This window comes from Haemaphysalis longicornis, unplaced genomic scaffold (assembly GCF_048455015.1).
Source record: "Haemaphysalis longicornis isolate Haplotype H1 unplaced genomic scaffold, Haemaphysalis longicornis Haplotype H1 scaffold_1, whole genome shotgun sequence".
Lineage (NCBI taxonomy): Eukaryota > Metazoa > Arthropoda > Arachnida > Ixodida > Ixodidae > Haemaphysalis > Haemaphysalis longicornis.
The window spans coordinates 230,616,394-230,639,596 of NW_027526203.1; the positions used below are offsets into that span (position 1 = coordinate 230,616,394).

At 47.8% G+C, this 23,203-nt stretch overlaps 1 protein-coding gene across 1 annotated transcript in view; it reads left to right on the forward strand.

The window, feature by feature from the left end:
• Positions 1-18,572, forward strand: part of LOC144142612 (superoxide dismutase [Cu-Zn]-like) — a 56,414-nt gene extending 37,842 nt beyond the window's left edge. Inside the window, exons 4-6 of the mRNA XM_077674250.1 lie at positions 2,295-2,364; positions 15,703-15,820; positions 17,896-18,572. Coding sequence (XP_077530376.1) covers positions 2,295-2,364; positions 15,703-15,820; positions 17,896-18,015 — 308 coding nt within the window. The 3' untranslated portion in view covers positions 18,016-18,572. The remainder of the gene's footprint in view (positions 1-2,294; positions 2,365-15,702; positions 15,821-17,895) is intronic.
• Positions 18,573-23,203: the final 4,631 nt, after the last annotated feature.

The following is a 23,203-nucleotide window of genomic DNA, read 5'->3' on the forward strand; positions in this document are numbered from 1 at the left end:
CAGTCAATCATCGGCGACTTTTTTTATCAGCCAATGAGGCGGAGGCCGCAAAGCAGTAAAACATTTGCACGTATTTACATGCGCTTGTACGTACGCCCTAGTCTCTCCGCGAAAACTCCGTCCACAGAAAGCCGGGTTAGTTGAAATTAGGTCATGCTCTACCGTATACCGATGATTTGCTTAGACACGTGAATATTTGGCAACAGGACGATGTGTCAATATTTTGTGTCCATGTTCTCTTAGTCTGTGGAATTTCTACAGCTCGCAAGGAATGACTGTCTTTCACTTCGCCATTCAATCTGCGGAACGTGGATGCGTACCGGAGTTGCGTGTTTCCAAACGCTTCGCCGCACAGCGCCCCCAGGTGACATGTGAATGTCACAGCGCGCGCTTTTCTATTGAGATCCTGCTAATAAAAGCTCCCAGGCCTGGCTTTGTGACCTCGCGGTAAAATTCTGGGTAGTGGCGCTGACGGCTTGGGTTCGAGCCCCGGACGCTGTACTCTTCAATTTTTAGGGGCTCGGTCTGTCGGCGTCTCCTGTCGGCGTCGTCGTATCTCGTATCATAGTCACGGTACTAAAACACCGGGCCACTCGTTTTCCAACGCCTCGCGCTAGAACGTTTCATCTTCGAGGTCGCAAACGCGTACTAAAAGAAAACACCGCGGCACTCGTTTTCCAACTCCTCGTGCTAGAATGATTCGTGCTTCAAAGACACGATACCTTTCAAGCAAAGCTGTATACCTTTACCCCCCCACAATGGTTTTAATTCCTTGGGCAAAGACGCCAAGGCTTCAAGAATACGCTTATACACTGTATGCTTCGCCCCTCCCTAGGTTTCAAGTTAGTGGAGATGGCCCGGGATTTTTTTTATTGCAAATGTTTAAATAAACGTCTATTTCTCCTCAATTCTACGTGCTGCTTTTGTTAATAATAGTGATTTGGTCTATTTTAGGTCGTTTTAGGCTCGAGGCGCAGACGTGGGGCTCTGTGCATCTGTGCAGCGAAGCGCTTGGAAATACGCTACCAGGTTGCAATCCCACACATTTTATTTTGCCAGAAGAAGATGAAGAAGAATGAGGGAGGGAGAGAGAGAGAGAGATAGAGATAGAGAGAGAGGGAGAGAGGGTGAGGGAGGGAGGGAGGGAGGGAGGGAGGGAGGGAGGGAGGGAGACGGGGGGGGGGCAGGCTTTATTTGCGAAACCGCCAACTGCGCAAAGACCAGGGGCCAAGAGAGTTCGGTTGAAACCTTCCACGTTTCGTCATACAAAGATGACTGTGCCAGCCACCCTTCGTTAGTTTCACTCAAGAGAGTCTACCATGCTCGGGGCACAGGGTAGCCGTTAGTGATAGAAATTTCCCCCAGCGCAGGTGCCAACCGGGGTTCATGCGACAAAACCTATAAGTGTGTTTTCTTCTGTTAGGAAAATTTAGTAGTTAAATTGCGTTTTGTGTTTTCCTGTCTACTCCCTGTTTTTTTGTTGCGCATGCAGTTCCTTGTATGAATTCTATCCCGCTTGTTGTATACTCCGGGAAAGGCTTGCGGTGTGCGACAAAGCACTGAAGTCTGTTGAGGGTGTTGCGCTGCTGCACAAGTTTCCGATGTATCTCTCATGCGCCACCAGTAGTACGTTCTTGAGGAGGCAGCTGCTATCTTTGAATACGATTTATATGCTGACTTACCAGGCGCAGTCATCACCGTCATCCTTAATTCGTCCTCGATAATCAGGAGTTTGCTTACTTCACACTAATTTTGAGGTACGCAGGGGTGGGCAGGACCAAGATCCCCCCGTTGCCGTCCTCCTGCGCCTCCCTGACGTGGGAAGGAAACGAAAAGCAGAAGTGCGACCACGCAGCTCACTAACACGAGGAAAGGATGAATTACAGAAGTGCGATCTCGCTCCCTTTGGGAATTAGTGAAGCACGCGTGCACAGTGATAAAGAGGAAGAACACGCCATCGTCTCGCTGGAGCGGTGGTATCGGGATGCCTGTCCTGAAGGTGACGCCCGTTATCCAGCGCATTGCAGAGCCGAATGGTGATTCCGTTCTTCAACGGTGCCGTGTCACGTTCCTCACTGACGTCAGGAGCGGATTGTGGAGGAGCGTGTTTTTATGTGGTATTAGGACTCTGGCATTAGGGCGTCACTCGATCAGCAGTCAGAAGGTCAGTCTTCGCAGGAGACAATAAATTTACACATTTATAACCGTAAGCCTAGCAGGGGCAAGAAGCTTACTTTTCGTAAGGCCTCATGGTGAGTTGCATCATTTTCTTTCGTGATGTCATGATCATGCAGGCTGCACTTCGGCTGGCGGCCACTACAACCCCTTCAACAAAAATCACGGTGCTCCAGACGCTGAAGAGCGGTAAATACATTTTCAATCGTACCGGTTTTTCCTTACTCTGCGGTAAGTGTTCGGGTTTGAAAATAATAGGAAAAATAGGAAATAGGAATAGGAAAAGTCCAAACCTTGTTTTCACGGCTTTAGTGATATGGGATGGTGTCTGAAAACAGGGATAAAGTGTACCCGGTGTACCCGCCTTTCGTTAAGAGGCCGAGTGAAGCCTTCATCGACTTTTTTTTTGAAGCCACGGAATAGCGAACGAAATGCGCTGAGGTATTTCCGGGTAATTGTTAACGAAGCCATTCATGTCTTCACATCTTCAAGAAGAGAGTACATGACTTTCTTTCGCTCTGATGCCCTTAAACTGTGTTCCTAAACTTATCCACCTGCATTTGTGTAGTAGATACTCCTGAACAAGTTCTGATTCTTCCAAAACAATTGAAATTTTGACATGAATATAGGGGCCTCTTGCTACTTTTTTAGCATCTCCGCACACGTACCAACCACCATTCTGCCTTTTTAATTGGTACACAGATGATACAAGCCCCAGCAATACAAGGTTTAACAATTTAGCAATGACGCACACTCTCCATAAACAAGTGAAAAGAAGACAAATATCCAACACTGTGGTGAACAGGAAGGGTAGGTTTGGGAAATAAAAATTACCCCACCTTCCCGCGAGGGGAACCCTGTGGAGATGCGACGCAGTTCAGCATCGGCTGCTCGCTTCAACCGTTTGCCTTCGGTATCCCGTTTACGAAGTTCGGAATCGGCTGCTCGCTTCAATCGTTTGCGTTCATCATCACGTTCACGCCGCTTCGCAGCCTTGTCTTCAGTGGTGCTAGCATTCCTATTATCACAGTGATCGGTGCTTGTTACGGTTGCGCGGGCGATAGCAGAATTGTTAGGCTCCATTCAACGCATCGATGGAAATCGGAACGCCGGTGCTGGAACGACCGCGGCTATAACGCAACGTGGCGCGGCTATGACGCAACACAATCCAACACAATCCACTTTAATCCAATCCAATCCAATCCAAGCCAAGCCAACCCAATCGAATCCAATCCAATGCCCCTCGCGAGAGAGTGTTCGCTATCGGAGAGGAGAGGGGGTGAGCGGCGGAGAGCGCAGCTCGCGCGGCGAGGAAAACGGGGAGGGGTGTGAACGGACAACCACAACGCCGTATGGAGGGATAAGGCGAGTGAATGAGATGCAGTCGCATCTAAAACACAGTAATCTACAAAAAGAGTTCTTTGGAAGCCACGTGAACATAAAGGCTAAAATAAGGCTGCCTAAAGTAAAACTAGTAGTGAGTAAAAACACGATGAGTAATAGAAAAGTGACTGGTAGAAAAGGATTAATTTACGGCATGCACGTTAAAAAAACGCCAGGTGGTCTGCTTTGCCCCAATCCACCCGATTGCCCAATTGTTGCGTCTGCGGTAACAAATATGGAGGCCTGACTTACAATTTGACTCAAAAATATGATCTGCGCTGCGATATCTTGCAACACTAATCATCATGCTTGTAATGCGTGGTATCACAGCGCTGACCCCAATATTCGAGTAAACTGTTCTGGTGGGTGTCGCCATCGTTCGCCGGGTTGGCTTTCCTTGCGCAATGCGGGGAAGCAGGTTCGCGGACTTTTTTAGAGTGTGCGCACTGCGTTTAGGCTCGGGATTAGGCAGAAAATTTTGAAAGATATAAAGTTGACTAAAGAACTTCTTCTTTGGTGGGGTTTTTTGGCGCAAGGGCATCTAAGGCCAACAGCGCCATTGCTATGATCAGGTAAAAATGTGTTGATGAGATGGGTGCAAATAGTGCATAAAATTACTTCAGTGTAAAGGGCCGGACCCAAAGATGAGTGAGGAGCATGATGAGGCATGGAATGAGCTCAAGGTGTATAGGGCCATGGTAAACAGTACACTACGGATGAACAAGGTAATGAGGTGGACGAGAATGCTACTTTCTAAAACAAACCTGTTTTAAAAAACCGATATCATTATGGTACTCTAAAACTCTGCTGAAATCGAACACAGGACAATCTGATAAAAACATTGCAATGTGCCGTGGCATATTCTTACGGTACATTTCCGGAAAATAGCGTTTCCTTTCCGGTTTCATGGCCGAGCATTCTACCAAAACATGGAGGACTGAAAGACTCTCGCCACATCTGGCGCAGTTCCGTGGCTGGTCACCAGTCAGGAGGTAGGAATGCGTGCAATATGTGTGTCCTATTCGTAGTCTGCATCGCCAGACCTCAAAGGCCCTGCTTTTTTTCCTGGCAGCTGATCGGCCAATTATAGGTTGTACCAAGTGAAGCTTGTTGTTCACTTCTCCGTCCCATTCTTTCTGCCAGAGCTGCAGGAGTATGTGTTTTACTGCTGGTTTCATATCCAGGTAAGGTACTTGAGGGCACCGGATGCGGAGAACGGGTTTACAATTATGTACGGGACTTCTTGACTGACCGCCAGGCGAGAATCAAAGTGGGGGAAGAGGTATCCCCTCCTGTGAAACTGGGTAGCCAGGGGACCCCCCAGGGATCCGTCTTGTCACCCCTTTTGTTCAACATGGCGCTCCTGGGCCTGCCAAAGGAGCTCGGAGTGATCGAAGGAATGGGGCATGCGCTATATGCCGACGATATCTCGCTCTGGACGACGAAAGCAGGCTCTTTAGGATGGATCCAAGACACGCTGCAGGCAGCCGCAAATGTTGTGGACAAATTCGCCAAAGGGTGTGGCCTTAGATGCTCCCCATCTAAATCAGCACTGGTGATCATCCGGCCAAGGGCGCCTAAGAAACAAAAAGAGGACATAAAAGTCAGCCTAGAGGGCGAAGACATCCTCCCACGCCCCAGCACAAAAATTATCGGATTAGTCATCCAGGCCGACAACAGGGCATCTATACCCGTTGCGAAACTAAAGCGCACGTCAGAACAAATCCTTCATATGCTCCGACGGGTGGCGTCAAGAAACCGAGGTCTCAAGGAGAGGGACACACTTAGGCTCGTCCAAGCCTTTGTGGTAACCAGAATAACATATGTAGCACCTTACCTCCTCCTGAACAAAGCGAACACACAGGTGCTGGACGTCATCATCCGCAAAGCCGTCAAGCAAGCTATTGGAGTTCCTATGAGCGCGTCTACATGCAGACTCTTGGAAATGGGCTTGCATAACTCGGTCGACGAGCTCATTGAGGCCCATCTCGCCAATCAGAAACAAAGGCTGAGCCAAACAAAAGCGGGCAGACGCATCTTACAGAAAATCGGCTGGAAGGCGACGCTATCTGAGGACAGAGACCAGCTGCCAGATGAATGGCTGGAAGCCATCAAATCCAAGCCCATCCCCAAGAACATGAACCCAGCGTACCATGGCGGCAGGCGGGAGGCAAGAGCTCGTGCTCTCAACAGGCTTCTGGCAAAAGAAGAAGGGGCTATCTTCACGGACGCCTCCATGAATGACGGTACGAACCGGTCAACAGCAACGGTGACAACCACGAAAGAGCTGCTGACGTGTGCATCCGCTGTAGTTCAGAGCACTGAAGAGGCAGAGGAGCTGGCGATTGCTCTGGCCCTTACTCTACCGGACAAGACCAAGGTGGTCACGGATTCCCAGCAAGCCTACAGAAGCTTCCAGTGCGGCTGGGTGTCCCGGTTGGCCCTCCGAGTGCTCAAGGAGAAAAAACCTCCGAAGGAAAGCGTAGAACTAGTGTGGGTACCGGCCCATTCTGCGGTGGAGGGTAACGAGTTTGCCCACCAGCAGGCCCGAGCACTGACTTACCGGGCCACGTCCACAGCAGAGGCAAACAACCAACCATTGGTTACCTACAGGGAAATAACCACTTATTACAGGCACGACAGGAGGACGCTACCAGCACCCCACGCAGCACTCACCAAGGAGCAGCAAACTATATACCGGCAAATCCAGACAGAGTCCTTCCCGCACCCCCGTCTACTCAACCGCATGTTCCCAAACCAATTCGAAGAAGCTTGCCCAATCTGTAAAAAACTAGGCACTCTCCAGCACATGATAGGAGAGTGTAAGTTTAGCCCGGAGCACCCGCCCCCCTTACCCGAGTCTCGCCCCACCAACCCCACTCTACCCTTTAACGAGAGATGGAGGATCTTGCTGACCAGCCCCGCCCTGGAGGATCAGCTACTACTGGTCACCAGGGGCCAGGCGGCGAGAGCAGCATATGGATTCCCGTGAACAGGGAACCACCTCCGTCCAGTGTGGAGTTCGCAACGAACGACTCTTAAATAAAGTTTCTTCTCTCTCTCTCTCAATACTGGTTCTTTCAGCTGTTCTGGCGGCAGCCTGATCGGCTTCCTCGTTGCCAGCTATGCCACAGTGGCCAGGAACCCAGCACACTATAATTTCTAAATTTAGCTGGTGTGCTTTGTACAGAGCTTTAAGAAGGGCAGTAAATCTGGGATTCTTGGTGCCCTTTCCTGTGGGCAGGGCCGTGACAACACTGAGCGAGTCTGTGAAGATAACAGACTTGTGTGCTTTGCTTGTGATAATGTGGTCCACAGCCAGATATACTCCATGTGCTTCTGCTGTAAATATGGTTGTGTTTTTATGCATTGTTTTTGCTACTGAGAGATGCTGTCCAACAGCTGCGCAGGCCACAGCCGATTTGGTTTTCGATGCATCAGTGAATAACTGAGCTGCCTTGTACTTGTCTTGGAGGTATGCGAAGTGCTGTTTGACTTCCAATAGTGAGCCTTTCCTGTCTACTTGTCTAAATGAGGTGTCGCATGATATGATGCTCGTATCCCAGGGTGCCACGCGTTCGTTCATTTGGGGTCATTTTGAGGGTGTCATCAAACGAGATGGATAGTTTTGTGGAGATGGAGTTGATCACCAGTGGAACCGGTTGAGCTAAGGAAGGTTGATTTGAAAAGAGCAGCATTCTTGAGTTATGTCTTATCAGGGAGTCACATGGGTACTCAGGCTGTGATGTAACCTTCAGGGCATAGGTAATACCAATAAAAGTTCGCTGGTACTCCAAAGACCAACAGTCTGATTCAGCATAGAGGCTCAGTACTGGACTAGTGCGGAGGCCCCTGTGGCCAACCTGATGCCCAGATTGCGGATAGGATCAAGCATTTTCAGAGCAGTGTTAGAGGCTGACCCGTAAACTACACATCCATAATCTAGGCGGGACAAAACAAGACTTTTGTACAGGTGTAGTAAACACTTCTTGTCAGTGCCCCATTTCATGTGTGCTAGTATCTTAAAAAAGCCATGAAGACAAAATACAAGTTGGGTTTATTAGAAAGACTGCTTAGTCCCAATAACAATGATACGAATATCATCGCAATCTTCGAACAAATAACGGAGATATTAAGGAAAACGTGTGAAGCAGTCGCGACACCCTAGCCAATTTCCCGCAACTTTTCTATGACGTCACGGAACCTTGTTTGTGCGATTGACGGCCGCCTAACTGACCTGTCGCGACGACACATGACTGGACGTCTGTAATGGGGCCTCTAGTTCCATTTGACCGCATCACTTGAAAGCTAACGTGCAGTTAACGCACTGAAAATTATGCTTTATTGCTGGCCCGTAAGACGTATTCTTGCTCATACACGTCACTGTGGCGCAAAATTTGAAAGTTTTTAAATACTTCTTGCTTTTTTTTTCGTTAAAAAAACGTCTTTTGTGGCTCTAATGGAGCTGAGTAAGATACTGAATCCTAGTTTTTTCAAATCAAACAAAGTTGTATTTTCTCTTCATGGCTCCTTTAAGCACATTCATTGCCTTCAAACACTTCAGTTTCAGATGCTTCAGGGGGGGGGGGGTGAATGAGAGTCTCGAGTCAAAGTTCAATCCGAGAAACTTATGTTCAGTTTTAACAGGAAGCAGTTGTCCATTTAAGTTTTTCTGGTGCAGGGGCAATGTCCCTTTTTTTCGAGAACAGTACACATGCACTTTTTGAAATCCACACCAACATGGATTTCGGAAAACATTTTCCTGCGAAACACAATTAATGTCCTTTACACGCGACCTTTTTTGTGCCCTTGATGATGGTAATTTTGTTGATTGTATTTTTTTTTATTTTTCCAAAGCGTTTGATCTTGTTTCCCATCACTTGCTCTGTCAAAAACTGCGTAAACTAAACATTGACCCCCAAATTCTCGCTTGGATTGAAAATTTTTTATCGAACAGGTCGCAATTTGTAACAGCCAACGATTGCGATTCCTCTTATTGTTCAGTCACCTCAGGTGTGCCGCAAGGCTCTGTACTCGGCCCTCTCCTGTTTCTCATTTTTATCAACGACTTACCTAACGCCATAACCTCTTCCATTAGATTATTCGCAGATGACTGCGTGCTCTATCGAGTGATGTCATCAACGTCTGATCCATCCGCACTACAATCTGACCTTGATAGGATATCGACTTGGTGTGACATTTGGAAAATGCGTTTGAACACTAACAAATGTAAAATGATGAGAATCTCGCGACGTTCCAATATTTCTGAAAGGTCACCAACATCATACAACATTCATGGCCACCAACTTGAAACAACAGCAACATACAAATATTTAGGAGTACACATAACCAACAACCTATCCTGGGAAACACACGTGAATTATATAATTAGTAATGCAAACCGAACACTAGGCTATCTGCGACGCAATTTTTTTATGGCACCTTCCGATCTGAAACTAATCCTTTACAAAACCCTAATTCGCCCTAAACTCGAGTATGCCTGTTCGGTATGGGACCCAGCACAAGATTACCTTATTAACGCAATAGAATCCATACAGAACCGTAGTGCACGCTTTATCCTAACTAACTACTACCGCAAAGCGAGCGTAACTTCAATGAAACGAACCTTAAATCTGCCGAATCTTTCCGTGCGCAGAAAGCTGTCTCGACTCAACTTGTTCCACAAAATTTATCACTTCAATCCACAACTAAAAAATGAACTCCTTTCCGGCCCGTCGTACTTATCATCGCGCGTTGATCACCCTTTCAAAGTAAACGTCCCTCACTGTAGTACTAATCTGTGCTTCCATTCCTTCATACCAAAAACATCAGATGAGTGGAACCGCCTGCCAACTTCAATAGCTACAATCACAGATGCGCGCGCATTTCGTTCGGCAGTTGAACGTCACTTGTGCATTGTATAATCAAGTTTTTTTAATTTTCTTACATAGTCTTTTTTTCACAACTGTCTTTGTATAACTCCCCAGCTTTTGAGTTATATTTCCCTCCGCACCAAATGTTTTTTTTCTCGGTGTGTATGTACGTGTATGTGTATATGAATGTATATATATGCATATGTGTGTATGTATGTATATATATCTGTATATGTATAGTTTTTACCTCCTGTGATTTGTTTACTTTTTCGCTCTTGCCTTTAAGGCATCGCATCTATTCTTGCTTTGTATATTTTTCCCCTTATTGTATATATATTTTTTCAATACCTTGTAAAAAAGATACCCACTCCCTTCTGTAACGCCCCCTGGGCATTGAAGGTAGCGAAATAAATAAATAAATAAAGGTTAAACTTGAAGCCATTCTCATCAGCGCATTTGGAGAGCTTATTCACTGATAGCTGAACTTGCAAAAGGAGAGATTGCAAGACTTGAAGCCAATCTGCACATCGTCACCATACACAGAGTAAAACACGGTTGGCGGAAGTACCGTGCGTAGGGAATTCATTTTTACAATGAAAAGTGTGCAGCTCAGCACACCTCCCTGCGGCACCCCTGTCTCTTGTGTAAATGGTTTAGACAGAGTACTGCCTATTCTTACACGAAATGTCCGATCAGAGAGGTAGCTTTCAATTGTTTTTAGCATATTTCCTTCTATTCCAAGGGCACAAAGATCTCTCAGTATACCAAACCGCCAATTAGTATCATAGGCCTTTTCAAGGTCAAAGAATACAGATAGAAAGTACTGTTTATGCGCGAACGCATATCTTATTTGGGACTCCAAGCGCACAAGTTGGTCAAGCGTGGATTTTTGTTCTCGAAGGCCACACTGGACTGGATCCAGGAGCCTGTTTGCTCCTAGAAAATGCATTAATCTTCGGTTGATCCTTTTTTCAAATACTTTGCACAAAGAGCTAGTCAGAGCTATAGGTCTGTAGCTCCAGGCTACAGCTGTGTCCTTCCCTTCTTTCAATACTGGAACAACAATGGCCTCTTTCAGCCTTGGAGGGATATATCCATTGCTCCAGATCTTATTAAAAAGTGATAGTAATGCAAATTGAGTTTCTGGGTGCAAGTTCTTCATCATTTCATAGTGAATATTATCAGGTCCAGGTGCTGCTTTACCAAGTGTGTTTAGACAAGCTTCGAACTCAGCAATAGAAATCTCAGCATTATATGCCTCACTTGGAGGCGATTTACGATGAAGTTGCAGTTTCTCTTCCCTACGTTTCAATTTAAGAAACTTGGCTGAGTAGTGCGCTGCACTTGAAACCGATTCAAAGTATGCTCCCAGTGCATCCGCCTGATCTTCCAGAGTGCCACCAGCATTATCAACTAGAGGGCGGGGGCAAGTCTGCTGCCCTTGCAGTTTGCGTATACTATTCCATACTTTATTTTGGTCGGTGTAAGAGTTAATGCCCTCTATGTACTTCTCCCAACTCTCACTTTTTGCTATCCGTCTCACTCTTTTCGATTGGGATTTGATGCGTTTGAAGTTTATGTAGTTTTCAGTCGTGGGAGAGTTACGGAAAAGGCGCCATGCTGCGTTTTGTTTTTTCCTAGCACTTTGGCACTCCTCATTCCACAAAGGAATCAACTTTCTTTTTGGGTTACCAGAACTTTGTGGGATACATTCACTAGCGGCTTCAATTATGTGCTTTTCGATAAAGGAAAGTGCGCTGTCGATGTCCAGTGAATCTAGATAGTCACGTGGAAGACAGGTGAGCTGTCGAAACTTTTTCCAGTCAGCAGACCCCATCCTCCATCGTGGTACACTGTTCTGCCCATGTGTCGACACTACCTTTTCTTTTAGCACAATTGGAAAGTGGTCGCTTCCATAAGGGTCATCCAGGACGTGCCAGTCCAATAGTGGGAAGAGAGTAGCAGTGCAGAGAGCTAAGTCAACTGATGAGGATGTTTTGTGCGTGGGACTAAAGTATGTGGACTTCTTTTTGTTCAATATGCAAGCTCCAGTGGAGACTAGTAATTTTTCTATCATTCGCCCTCTTGGATCGTAGTTTTCACAGCCCCAGAGAGGATGATGGGCATTGTAGTCTCCTGCTATTATGTACGGCTCTGGGAGCTGGTCCATTAGATTTTCAAATTCAGATTTCTGTAGTCGCTTGTCTGGGGGAATGTAAATGGAGCAAATTGTTATTAGTCGCTGCAACCATATAACTCTCACAGCTACAGCCTCTAGATGAGTCCTGAGTTTAACTTCCTTATCTGTGGTTGACCTTTGAAGGATAATAGCCACACCACCCGATGGTTTGGTTGGTGTTTTGCCTGTCCTTTATGTATGTGATATACTGGGGTAAAAAGTCTTTGTGTTTGCTGCTTAAGGGGGTTTCTTGGAGACACACTGCCAGAGGTGCATGCTTCTAGAGCAGCTCTTTGACATCATCCATGTTTTTCAGAAGCCCCCTGCAGTTCCACTGCAGTACACTACAAAAAGCCATTGCTAGTATTGAGACGTTTGTTACTAAAGACAGGCTCAGCTTGTTAGCTGCCAGAGCCTTTTCCAGTAGGAGACACCTTAGGGATCTCTGCTTTTTTGATCAGTTCCTGGGAGTTCGTACGCTCCAGCGGTTTCTGGCGATCCTTCGGCGTGATTGAGGTAGAGGATGGCTCACTTGTGTCCATAGCCTCCAAAGAAGGCTTCTTTGTTGACTGTTTGAGACCTGGGGCCTTGGCTGGCCTCCGGCTCTCCTGTGAGGTTACGACCGTCTCAGTGGTGTTAGTCAGCTGTGAAGACCGCGAGGCTGCAGCTGACACATTTGCCGTTTTCGGGCCACCATTTCCTTGAGGTGCAGCAGGTGTCGCTGTTTGCACCTGGGGGGCTGAATATTTTTCCTCGGGCCCTCTCAACGAGGTCCCTGATTGGACAGTTGCCGCACGTGACGCCGCCTCCTGACGCGCCACGTCGGCGTATGCTATCTCATGCCTGATAGCAAGACGCCTGCGTGCTTCGGGGTAAGAGATGTTTTCTTTTGCTTTGAACGCAATGATTTCTTTGTCTTTTTTCCATTGCTGGCATGAGCGTGAGCATGCAGCATTGTCACCGCTGCAGTTGACACAGTGTGGCGGGGCAGCGCAGCTTTCCGACACATGGTCGGTTTTTCTGCATTTTGCACATGCCTGCTTACCCCTGCAACTCTATGATCCGTGGCCAAATTTCTGACATGTATAGCACCGGCGCGGGTTTACCCGCCGCGGTGGCTCAGTGGCTAAGGCGTTGCGCTGCTGAGCACGAGGTCGCGGGTTCGATTCCCGGCCGTCGCGGCCGCTTTTCTGATGGAGGCGAAAAGCAAAAACGCCCGTGTGTACGAGATTGCGGCGCACGATCAAGATCCCCAGGTGGTCAAAATTAATCCGGAGCCCTCCACTACGGCGCGCCTCATCGGCTGCGTTACGTCGGCGCGTTAAACCCCACAATCAATCAATCAAATCAAACCGGCGCGGATTGGGGATGTAAGGTCTGACTGGGATTTTCACGTAGCCAGCTTCTACGGTCTCTGGGAGAACCGTTGCGCCAAGGGTGAGAACGATGTGCTTGGAGGGGATTTCTTTGTTTTCGCGGCGGATGACTATCCGCTGAACTTTGGTGACATTTTGCTCAAGAAGCCTTCAAGGAGTTCATTTTCAGTAAGGTCTAGGAGGTCTGCTTCACTTATAACACCACACACGGTGTTCATGGAGCGGTGAGGACTGACAGTAAGAGCGGTGTCACCAATTTTGTCAACTTTGAGGAGCTTGTCACATTGAGTCTTATCTTTAACTTCAACCAGCAGGTCGCCATTGGACATTTTTTGTGCCTTATAGCCAACCCCAATGAGGTTCGACAGACATTTGGACACAAGAAATGGTGACATCCTTCTTATTGTTGTGTTCTCATTTTCCGAGTGCATCACGTGAAAGCGTGGAAAACACTCTTGCCTCTTTGAAGGAAAAAATTCAAAGGTGGTTGCCTCGGTGCGCCCTCTTTTATGAGAGCGATTCATGGAAAATGGATTTGGAGATGCCATACAACAAGCATGTGTTCGGTGGCAAGGCCGGTCTCCCACCACCGAGCCCAACAAGGGAAGGTGGCTTTTTCAGCACACGCTAACCGTACTTTGCCACTATAACCCTATGCTTGAAATCAAGAGTGATGTCTTTGCACAGGGTTAACCCTCGCCGCCTGGAGAAGCATGGAAGCAAAGAAGGAAGGAGATGACAGGACAGGGTTAGGAAAGAAAACAGGAAAGAGAAAGAATGGAGAGAAGGACAGGAAAAGGCGACTGGCTGATTCCCCCAGGGCGGGTCAATCCTGGGGTACCGTCTGCAGGAAGCAGGGGCCAAAGTGGCATATTGCCGCCACCAGGAGGCCGTAAAGGTCCAAAACAACCCTGGTTTTGGCTCAGCCACCAGGATGCCCTTTTCCTTGGACACGGCAAAGCCACGCACAGCCAGAGCGTGGGTGGATCCAACCCACATGGGCTCAGGGTCCGCGGTGTCGCCACTACCATCACCTTGAATAGACAAGGTGCCCCTGCGGGCGACTAAATAACTATAAGGAACTATAAAGAACTATAACTATAAAGAACTATTAAAGAAGTATAAAGCCCCTGCAATCTGCAAACCATATGACGAACAATGGAGGGTGGTGCCCTTTGCATTGCTGTGCACAAGTGGGGAAACAAGAGGATGTTGGACATTACATTCTAAGGCGGTTCAGCTTCACCACAATTCATTCGAGCGACCAATCCATTGAGGCTGCCAGCAAAGCAAATTCATGGAATGGAAGCAACACACATCCATTTGACTCAAAAATGTGATCTGCGCTGTGACATCATTCTGCAATGCAGAACGTCGTGCTTGCATTGAGTGATGCCACAGTGCAGATCACATTTTTTTTTCTCAAATTGACATCGCAATTCTCCAAAATTTTATTTTGGCAGCACGGATTAGCCAATAGAGTACATTGAGGCGAAGTTGAACCACGGGATGGCCTCAGAGTGGTGCATGGAGACGATCCGCGCTATGCCCCGGGGCAGCGGGTCGTGACAGAAGCAGTTACAGCGAAGACTCCGACAAAAGCAGACTTGACGGCTGAATATTATTTTTACCGCACATGGTGACTGTCATGGTAAGCAGGGCAGATTGGTGGCTCCCCACAACAGCAACCTTCAATCGGTTGTGCGGTCACTTTGCTCTTCGCAGAATGCGCACCTCTATATAAGTTATTCAAGGGCTCCTTGTCAGGTGTGACTCCGTCATACAGGTTTGCTTTGCAAAAGAAGGTTTGCTCGAGTTTACCGTGTGCGCAAAGGTAGACTGACGACACTGACGATGAAAACATCGTGTAACACGAGATAAATAATGGGTAAGAAGTTGTATATGTAGTAATGACATTTTTAAGTGGAATATTATTAATGGTAGTAAACGAACATACTGCCACCGTTGTAAAGTTGCAGTCATGCGCAGGGCCATTTACAGCCGGAGTATGTGCCAGGGGCCCAAAAATCAGGACTAAGCTAGAAGTACAGAAAAGTAGAGGACGCGTGCAGGGCCGTACCCAGAAATTTTTTTCGGGGGGGGGGGGGTATGAATTTTGGGAAGGGGGTAGTTTTGCTGAAAGCAACAGTCAGTACTGTTTACTTGCTGCCTGGAAAAGATTTCGGGAGGGGTTCGAACCCCCAAACCCCCCCTCTGGGTACGGCCCTGGGTCACGCGTGTGGATCGCTTGCGACGTTTCACCCTCTACTGCACGGCATTCTCCAGCTTCTGCGCTTAAAGACCAAGTTCTCTACATTGTAGTTGAAGCAGTATAATGACAACTGCTTGCGCAGACGGGATCATTTAAAAACATTACAATGCCTAATCATAAACGCTCACTTCGTTTTCCTTTAACCTTTTAGTGCCTGTTAGCGGAAATGAAACGAAAAAAAAACACGTTGCATGCGTAGTTTGAAGAGGAGGAATAAACGTTTATTTTACAAATTTAGAGCAGATGGGCTGAAAAAATTTTAACCCAGCGGTTGAGATTCATTTGAACCCATGATGGTATATGTGAAGCCATACGGGGGAGGGAATGATTTATTATTTACCTTTATGTGAGCTGGATGAGGCAGTCTTATCTTCGCAGTTTTACAGCCCCTACATATTGCTAGGCCCCTATTGTTCTATCGCACGGGACGGCTTCCAATTTCAGACACGTTGGAGATCTAGGGAACATCGAAGCAGACGAGTGTGGATCGGCGGTGTTCACCCTGACGGACCCTCTGCTACATCTGAATGGAGAGTACTCAATTATTGGGCGTGCAGTTGTGGTAAGAGCGACTCATGAAGCCTTGTGGTGGCTACTGCTGACAGCCACCAGGGGCTCTAAGAATCTTGGTGTTTTTCTGCTCATAGGCGAGTCAGTGTTACACGCAGGTTTCACGAGAAGCTTTGACGCGTTCTATTTGGAGAGAAAAATAAGCACATTAAGAAATATTCGCAGCGTTTCTGCTTGTTCCCCTTTCCACGTAATGAGTTTCCCGAGTGCACCGAATGCCCACTGCTGGCGCGCCATCTGTTGGGACCTTTTCTCCCCTTTCTTCTTGGAAAATCGCTAGGAGACCGCTGTTTTTCAGTGATTACTTTTATTTCGTCTGTATTCGACACCGTGTTTTAGTGCTCATGTATTCAAATTACTCTTACAACTTAACTTAAAATAACGCTTAAACTGTCCGTTATGTGCTGTGAGCAAGGCCATGACAGATTAAAGGTTAGAAACGTTTATAGGTTAAAAAAGAGTTAAGATTCACGAAGACTGAATCCTACGCCATCGCTGCTTGGAGCCATCGCATCGTGGCGTCCTCTCTCTCTCTTTCCCCCCTGGGGGCGCTCGAAGGCTGTCGCTGGTAGAGTTTCTTGTGTGAAATATGTGTGAAATATGTACGTGAAATCTACGCCGCGACAAAGCGGCCACATACGTATACGGTACACCCTTCTCAAGACTCAGCCTTCCGTTGAACCCCTCCATTCTCCATGAAAGCCACCACCTCACACGTGCGTCAAGTCACGTGCGCCAACCGCACTGAGGCCAAAGCTTTGCCCTTGCTTTCCTCCCATTTTAAGCCGTCAGCTCCGACCTGCCCCCTCGCCCCGAAGCCAGAGACTACGGCGACTAGGGTCAATACCACCTAGGGGGTATCGCTAGGGTTCCCGAATGTTCCTCCGGGGCGGGGAGGAACATCCAGGCACCCTGCCAGGACTACAGTTCCTCTAATAGCTCCCGTAGCTGGTGTCGATATAAAACGTGACTGGCATATACAACTAACCGAAAGCGGTCTGTGGTGTCCCCTCGCTCATTCGTTTTTGTATTTATACGCTATGAATTTTATAGCAAAATCTCTATTACCCTACGTACCAATCACGAAAAAAACCTCGTTGCGTCAATTTCTCGTAGCGTCAATCTGACCTTCAAGCTCAGCCAAAGTCAAGCCAGCGCCTGGTGCCGTTGCGTGAAGTAAAAGCGTCTAATATCTAGTTCGTTCCAAAGGGGGGGGGGGGGCGGAGGGGGTACGGAGAGGGGGATAGGAGGGAAGAGTAAAGGCGCATGCCATGAAAAAATGGTATGAAGAGGCTCTGATTACATCGAGGTTCAGTGCGCTTTCGCCCATAGGCCAGCGATTGCGCCGAGCAGAGCCTGTGTTTTGTCCTGCGGAGCAATTGTGCACGTGCTTACTGCACGCTTTCGGCGCGAAGAGGAGGATAAAAATTTTATTGAAGCCTAAACCGACTCCGTGTGTGGAGGCAGACCAGTGGGGAGACTCCTTAGTCCAGGAGTCTCTGGCTCTGGCTGGCAGTCCGGGCTCGTCTCACCAGGTTAAGCTGGGAGCCGGGTTCAGAGCTGGACAGCTGCGCCGCCCACTGTGAAGGGGAAGGGTGGGGATTGGGAGGTGTGTGGGAGCATTTTCGTACGATGCGTTAAAGGGTACCTCTGTCGGGGCAAAACTTGCACAGTGGTGAGTGAGAGGTGGGGAAGATCAAAGGCCATAGTGTATTGTGACAGAATTTGAAGTTGACGGAGAGTGATTTCATCGGCGTTTGTTAGAGACGGGTGAGGTGGAGCGAAAGTGCGACGAGAAAGCCTGTAGTGTGTGAGAATATCTTTGAAGCCAAGTTGTTACTGGAGAAATTTGGTTTAAGCGCGTTCACCCACGGCAATATTTTTTTTTTCATATGAAAGGCATAGAAAACTAAAAATGATTTCAGGCGATGATATTTGCCGAGTTAATCATAGCTATTACGTGGTAATTAAGACACCAAAGGTCGTTGAATGGTTCTAAGCTCTTAAAGACAGTATAAAATTAATAAGACACTTAAAATTCTGCTTGTTTTTACTATTTACTTCTAGGTACACGCCGACGAAGACGACCTGGGCCTTGGGGGGCACGACGACAGTCTCACAACAGGACATGCCGGGGCCCGCATAGGCTGCTGCGTTATCGGCATTGCCGTCACTCCCCAAAAGTAGTATATTGCATCGGGCCTGTCATGGCTATTGTTACGAGTTTGGAACTTTCAACGTACTCGCTTCTCTTATTGCTTACCGCATTTATTTGTACGACTTTAATTATACACACTAAACATTTTTGCACCCTTAAGTGTGCAAAAAGGGTGCATTCAACATTTTAAACCCTTTTTGCACCTTTTAAGCACCCTAATTTAGCTCCAGCACCTTAACATGAGGGTGCTTCAAAATAAAGGGTGTAAATAGCATTTTAAAAGGGTGCAATAGCAGCCGAAAAGGGGGCTCATTGGTATTTATGGCCGATTAGGGTGTTCACCACAGCACCCTATGGTTTGGGTATTAAAAGAAAGGGTGTAGATATGCTGGTAGAAGGTGCGAAATTGCACAAAACATGCTGAATGTTTAGATCCCACTCTGCACTATATTACTTCTTCGAGTGCATTACAAGCTTTGTTTCCATATCTGGGTATACGGGAAGAGAACGCTACTAAATGTCTCTTGTAGTCCTATAAATAAAATTTTTACGCAAGGAATCGATGTCTTCAACGAAATTGAATTTAGCTAAGAATTTGTTCTCGTATTTTTATGCAGCAACACTGCTGACGCAAATCTGCGCAGTCTTTGAATGAGGGTTTCGCATTTTATGATAAACAAACAAGCATCGAATGATTTTTAACTGTTCAATAAAATCTTGTTTCACGAATGGAAAATAAAAAAATATGTGGAACAGTATACAACCGAAAATGAAGGCGCTTACGTTGGGATCTCTCTTTGCCAAATTCAATATATAGCAGCGGCGGCACCGACGTTGAAACCGGAAAAAAGTATCAGCCCTTGCTTACTACGAACATCGACACAATTACACTCCCCCTCCCACGTTTTTTTCTACAGCCTTGCACGGACCACAGCACAACCTTGAACTGTGACATATGTATCATCATTCCGTCGTACCCTGTTCCTCTCCTGCCCCACCAGCACAATTATAGCCCCCTCTGACAACAGTCATTCTCTTCGCTCAGTGGAGTTATAACGTACTAGCAATCACAATTTTATTACATTAATATTGTTAGCGACCGCCAATAATGTGTACAAATGCAAGAAACAGACCTTCTATAGTTCATTCCACAAGCTAGGTGCAGCACTGTGGAGGCTACATTGTCAACAGCCCGCCCCCTCAGGGCGGCTAACTCGAAATAAGCGACAAAAGGCGCCGGGGCCTTGCGGTTCCACTTGCCGAGAGGGAAGAAGGGAATGTCCTTTCAGGACCCCCTTCAAGGCGAGTTAGGCGCCCTCAGTGCGCGCACTGTTGACAATAATATAGCCTCCGCACTGCTGCACCTAGCTTGTGGTATGAACTATAGTCTCTCCTGCACGAACAACGCCGGAGAACAAGGCAGATATCAAAAGAAAACAAAAGTAGGGAAGGTAGGGAGCATGAAATCGGGCGGTAAACAAACAGACGCCAAATAATACTACTACGATTACTTACACTAAAACACCACCAAATTTCATTGCACAAAGTAATCTTGCCATCTGCTGCTTTTTTATCGTTCAAATCGAGCGCCAAGAAACTTCGGTTCGCGTTTTGTGTTTGTAAACTATAAAAATTTAAGTTTCTTATTATAACACATAAAATAAATAATAGAACTTAAAGTTACTGCTATAGTCAGTAAAAGAGCCATTTACTTATTAAGTTGTCGTTTTACGGAACTTTTGTTTACGCAACATACCGCCAACGGCGCACACCCTGAGTACGGCGTGCGGCGGCGTGGCCGGAACCTTTCTTTATGTCGGAACAGGGGCCCTATTACAGTGAACTAGAATATTTTCATAGTGGCAAAAGCAAGGGAATTTTCAATGGGAGGCAGTGAGGCCAAAAAACCAGAAATCCGCAAAGGGCGCTGCCGTAGATTACTAGAGGTCCCGTGGTTTGAAAGCTGTATTACGGGATGGTTACCTGTCAGACGTGGCATTGGGACGGAGCTGGCCAACCAAGTGCTTTACACGCTGGCAAGGCTCGTCCCACGCTCGTCTGGGTCGTATCTACGTCTCGCAGGACGGGGTTTCACGAGTGACTGAATACACCGTCACCCCTGTTTCTTTTTCGAACCACGGCCTTGTAACATGTACAGTGGCCTTCGACACGTACAGCGCGAATCGGAACTCTGGTACGCGGTGGTTAATAAGTTCCACTGTGCTTAAAAGTGAGGCGTTCATCGAACAGGTTCAAGTTGAAATCGAAACACTGCGGTCGGGAACTATAAGCGTGGAAAAGTGGGAAAATTTCAAAGCTCAGATAAAACGTTTTGCAACCCCTACAGGGCGTCACCTCACGGAGACTCTTTGCGCGCTCATTGAGGCAGACGAAGAGAGATCCGGGTAATTAAAGAAGAGCTGCGGGGAGAGCTGGAGAAAGGTTACTGGGGAGCTCTGGTACGGAGCAGGGAGCAAAGGGTGGCGTTCGAAGCAAGGCCTTCGAAGCTTTTCGCAGCCTTCGAAAGGGAGCACACGGCCCGCAAAACAATCACGGAGGTCAAGCATGTAGCGGGCACAGCAACGGGCAGTGATGAAGTAGCCAAGGCCTTTGCGGACTATTACACCGACCTATTCTCCCTGCGAACGGTTCCAAACACGATCCCAACAGATGTGCTAAATGAAGTTCCCAAAATACCCGAAGAAACAAAAGAGCTAATCAGCACCCCCTTAACAGAAGCGGAAATTGAGCGTATCATTCAGAACCTCCCACGAAACAAATCCCCGGGGTCGGATGGCATTATTTCAGAATTTTATGTCGCCTTCAAAAAGGAACTGAGCCCCATCCTTTGCATGGTCTTCGAAGAGATAAGAAAACAAAAACGGCTACCGCCCTCCATGCGCACGAGCCACTTAGCCCTAATCCCCAAGAAGGTGAGGTGAGGTGACTGTGAGAGAGAAAGAGGTTCCCAGCCTGCACCACATATGTATCGCAGGGGTATCAACCGATTCTGTACTCGATGTCGCTGATTACCGACCAAGCAGCCTCCTCACAACCGACTACAAAATCCTTGCCCGAATTCTTGCCAGACGACTTGAGAGTGCACTGAGCTTTGTGGTTGGTCCGCACCAGACATGCGGTTTTAAAGAGCGGTCTATTAACTCTAATCTACATCGCATGAGAGCCGCCTGTGAGACGGCAAAATCGGGAATTTTACCTTTGGCAGTTGTTCAGCTCGACCTAAGGAACGCTTTCGATCAGGTGGACCACAAATTTCTGCTTCACCTCCTCCAACACTGTGATATTGGGGACACAATGATTGAGTGGATTAAAACCTGCTACACGGACATTTCTACCAACGTTGTAATGAATGGGGTGGCAGGCACGCCCATAGACATCCTTAGGTCTGTCCGCCAAGGCTGCCCCATGTCGCCCATCTTATTCACACTTTACCTCGAGCCACTGTGCCGTATGACCCTTGCATCTAAGGTCATAAATGGCTTAACGATGGGAGACGAGCAGCTCCGTGGCCTCGCCTACGCAGGCAATGTGGTTTTCATTTGCACTCAAAAATCACAAGTGGGCGAGGTTATCAGGCTGGCGCATCAGTTCTGCCGCTTTTCAGGAGCAGATCTTAACCTCCTCAAGTCGAAGGGAGCCTGGTTAGGTGAATGGGCGTCCAAACCAAGTTACCAATTTGGAATGGCCTAAGAGTAAATGTCTAGCTACCTGGGCGTCAACCTCAACCAAAGCACCCCAATTACGTATCGATGGAAACCGAAGGTGACAGCGGCAGAAAGAAAGCTTCATCCATTAAAGGGACCCTGCAACACTCTTTGAGCAGTGCAAGTAAACCTGCGCGACGTTTAGATTACACTGCCAGGAATACCTGAGCCAAATATTACACGTGCACGTGAAGCGGTGAGCGCGCAAATCGATGTGAAAGACGCGGAAAAACCAACCGCTCTCTCTTCAGTTGTCCTCATTATGCATGGCCTAAGGGACGTCACATAGGCCATGGCTGCCCGATCGGCTGTCACTGGTCAACTTCGCGGCTAGATTCTCCCATTTCCGTCGTCGTCATCGCTGTGTACGAACCTCTTGTATGCCTGAACCTGTAGGCACAGTTTTGCCGTTTCTTTTGTGTTTTGAGTGCGCGCGGAGTTTGAGTGATGAGCTCAATACTTCCCTTTCAACGGCACCACTCGACTACAAACGTTTATTGCTTGAAAAACGCCCTACCAGTCCGAGCGCGCACTTGCGAGCAGGCACCCATGCCTGCTTTTTTGTGGCACCAGACCGGAAATAGGCCCCTCCGCGTTGCGGAGAAAAGGAGAAAACTACCCGGCATGTGATATATCGAAGGCCGCCGAAGAGAACGCCGCGAGCCGCCCCCCTCTCCGGGAGAGAGCGCGCAGCTTTCGTCGCGCTGTCGCGGTCGAGTTGAGAGGGAACGATTATGCGCGATTTCTCATCGCGCGTAGTTTCGTTAATTGTGAACGGATTTTCATAATGCTTGCGTTAGGAGATTTCTGGGACAATAGACTTTATCCCAAAATACATTACTAGTAGGCGATGGCAAGTGTTGCAGGGTCCCTTTAAGAAACAGACACATCGCTCTGTTCACTAGGGCCCATGTCTGCACTACGATAGCATACCCCGCTGTCCTGTACGGGGCCCGCGTAACCACCATCGACGCAGACTCCCTGAATAAGCTGCACCGCTCCTGGGCGGTATTCCTACTGCGTTGCACGTATGAACCCATGCGCCGCTCAAACCTCTTCTGGAGTCTGGAAAAGGGTGGCTTGGGTCTCGTCAATGTGGACCTCAAACTGAAAGTTCACCGGTTCCTGTACTTCATCGACCTACGCGATCCGTTTCTTGTAGCAGCCACGCAGTGCTTGGGTGCCAGACATTTGACCTCATGTCTCGCCACGACAGCATCTCTCTGCTTTGAGACGCGAGTAGTGAAGTTCTACAGAGAAGTCGCTCTAGCTCTAGCCCTGCTTGAGCAGCATTTTTCCTGGGAGTATTTACTCAAAACAAAGCCTAGGAAACTGTACTGTGACCTCGTGGAGAAGGTCTTGCCGCCCCCTCTCTACCGACAACCCCCAACATCTGACGACGTATTTAAGAGAATAAGAAAACTCCCTGTGCGCACCGGTACAAAGGACTTCTTCCGCCTTCACATGGGAGTGCTGCCCACGAAGGCACGTT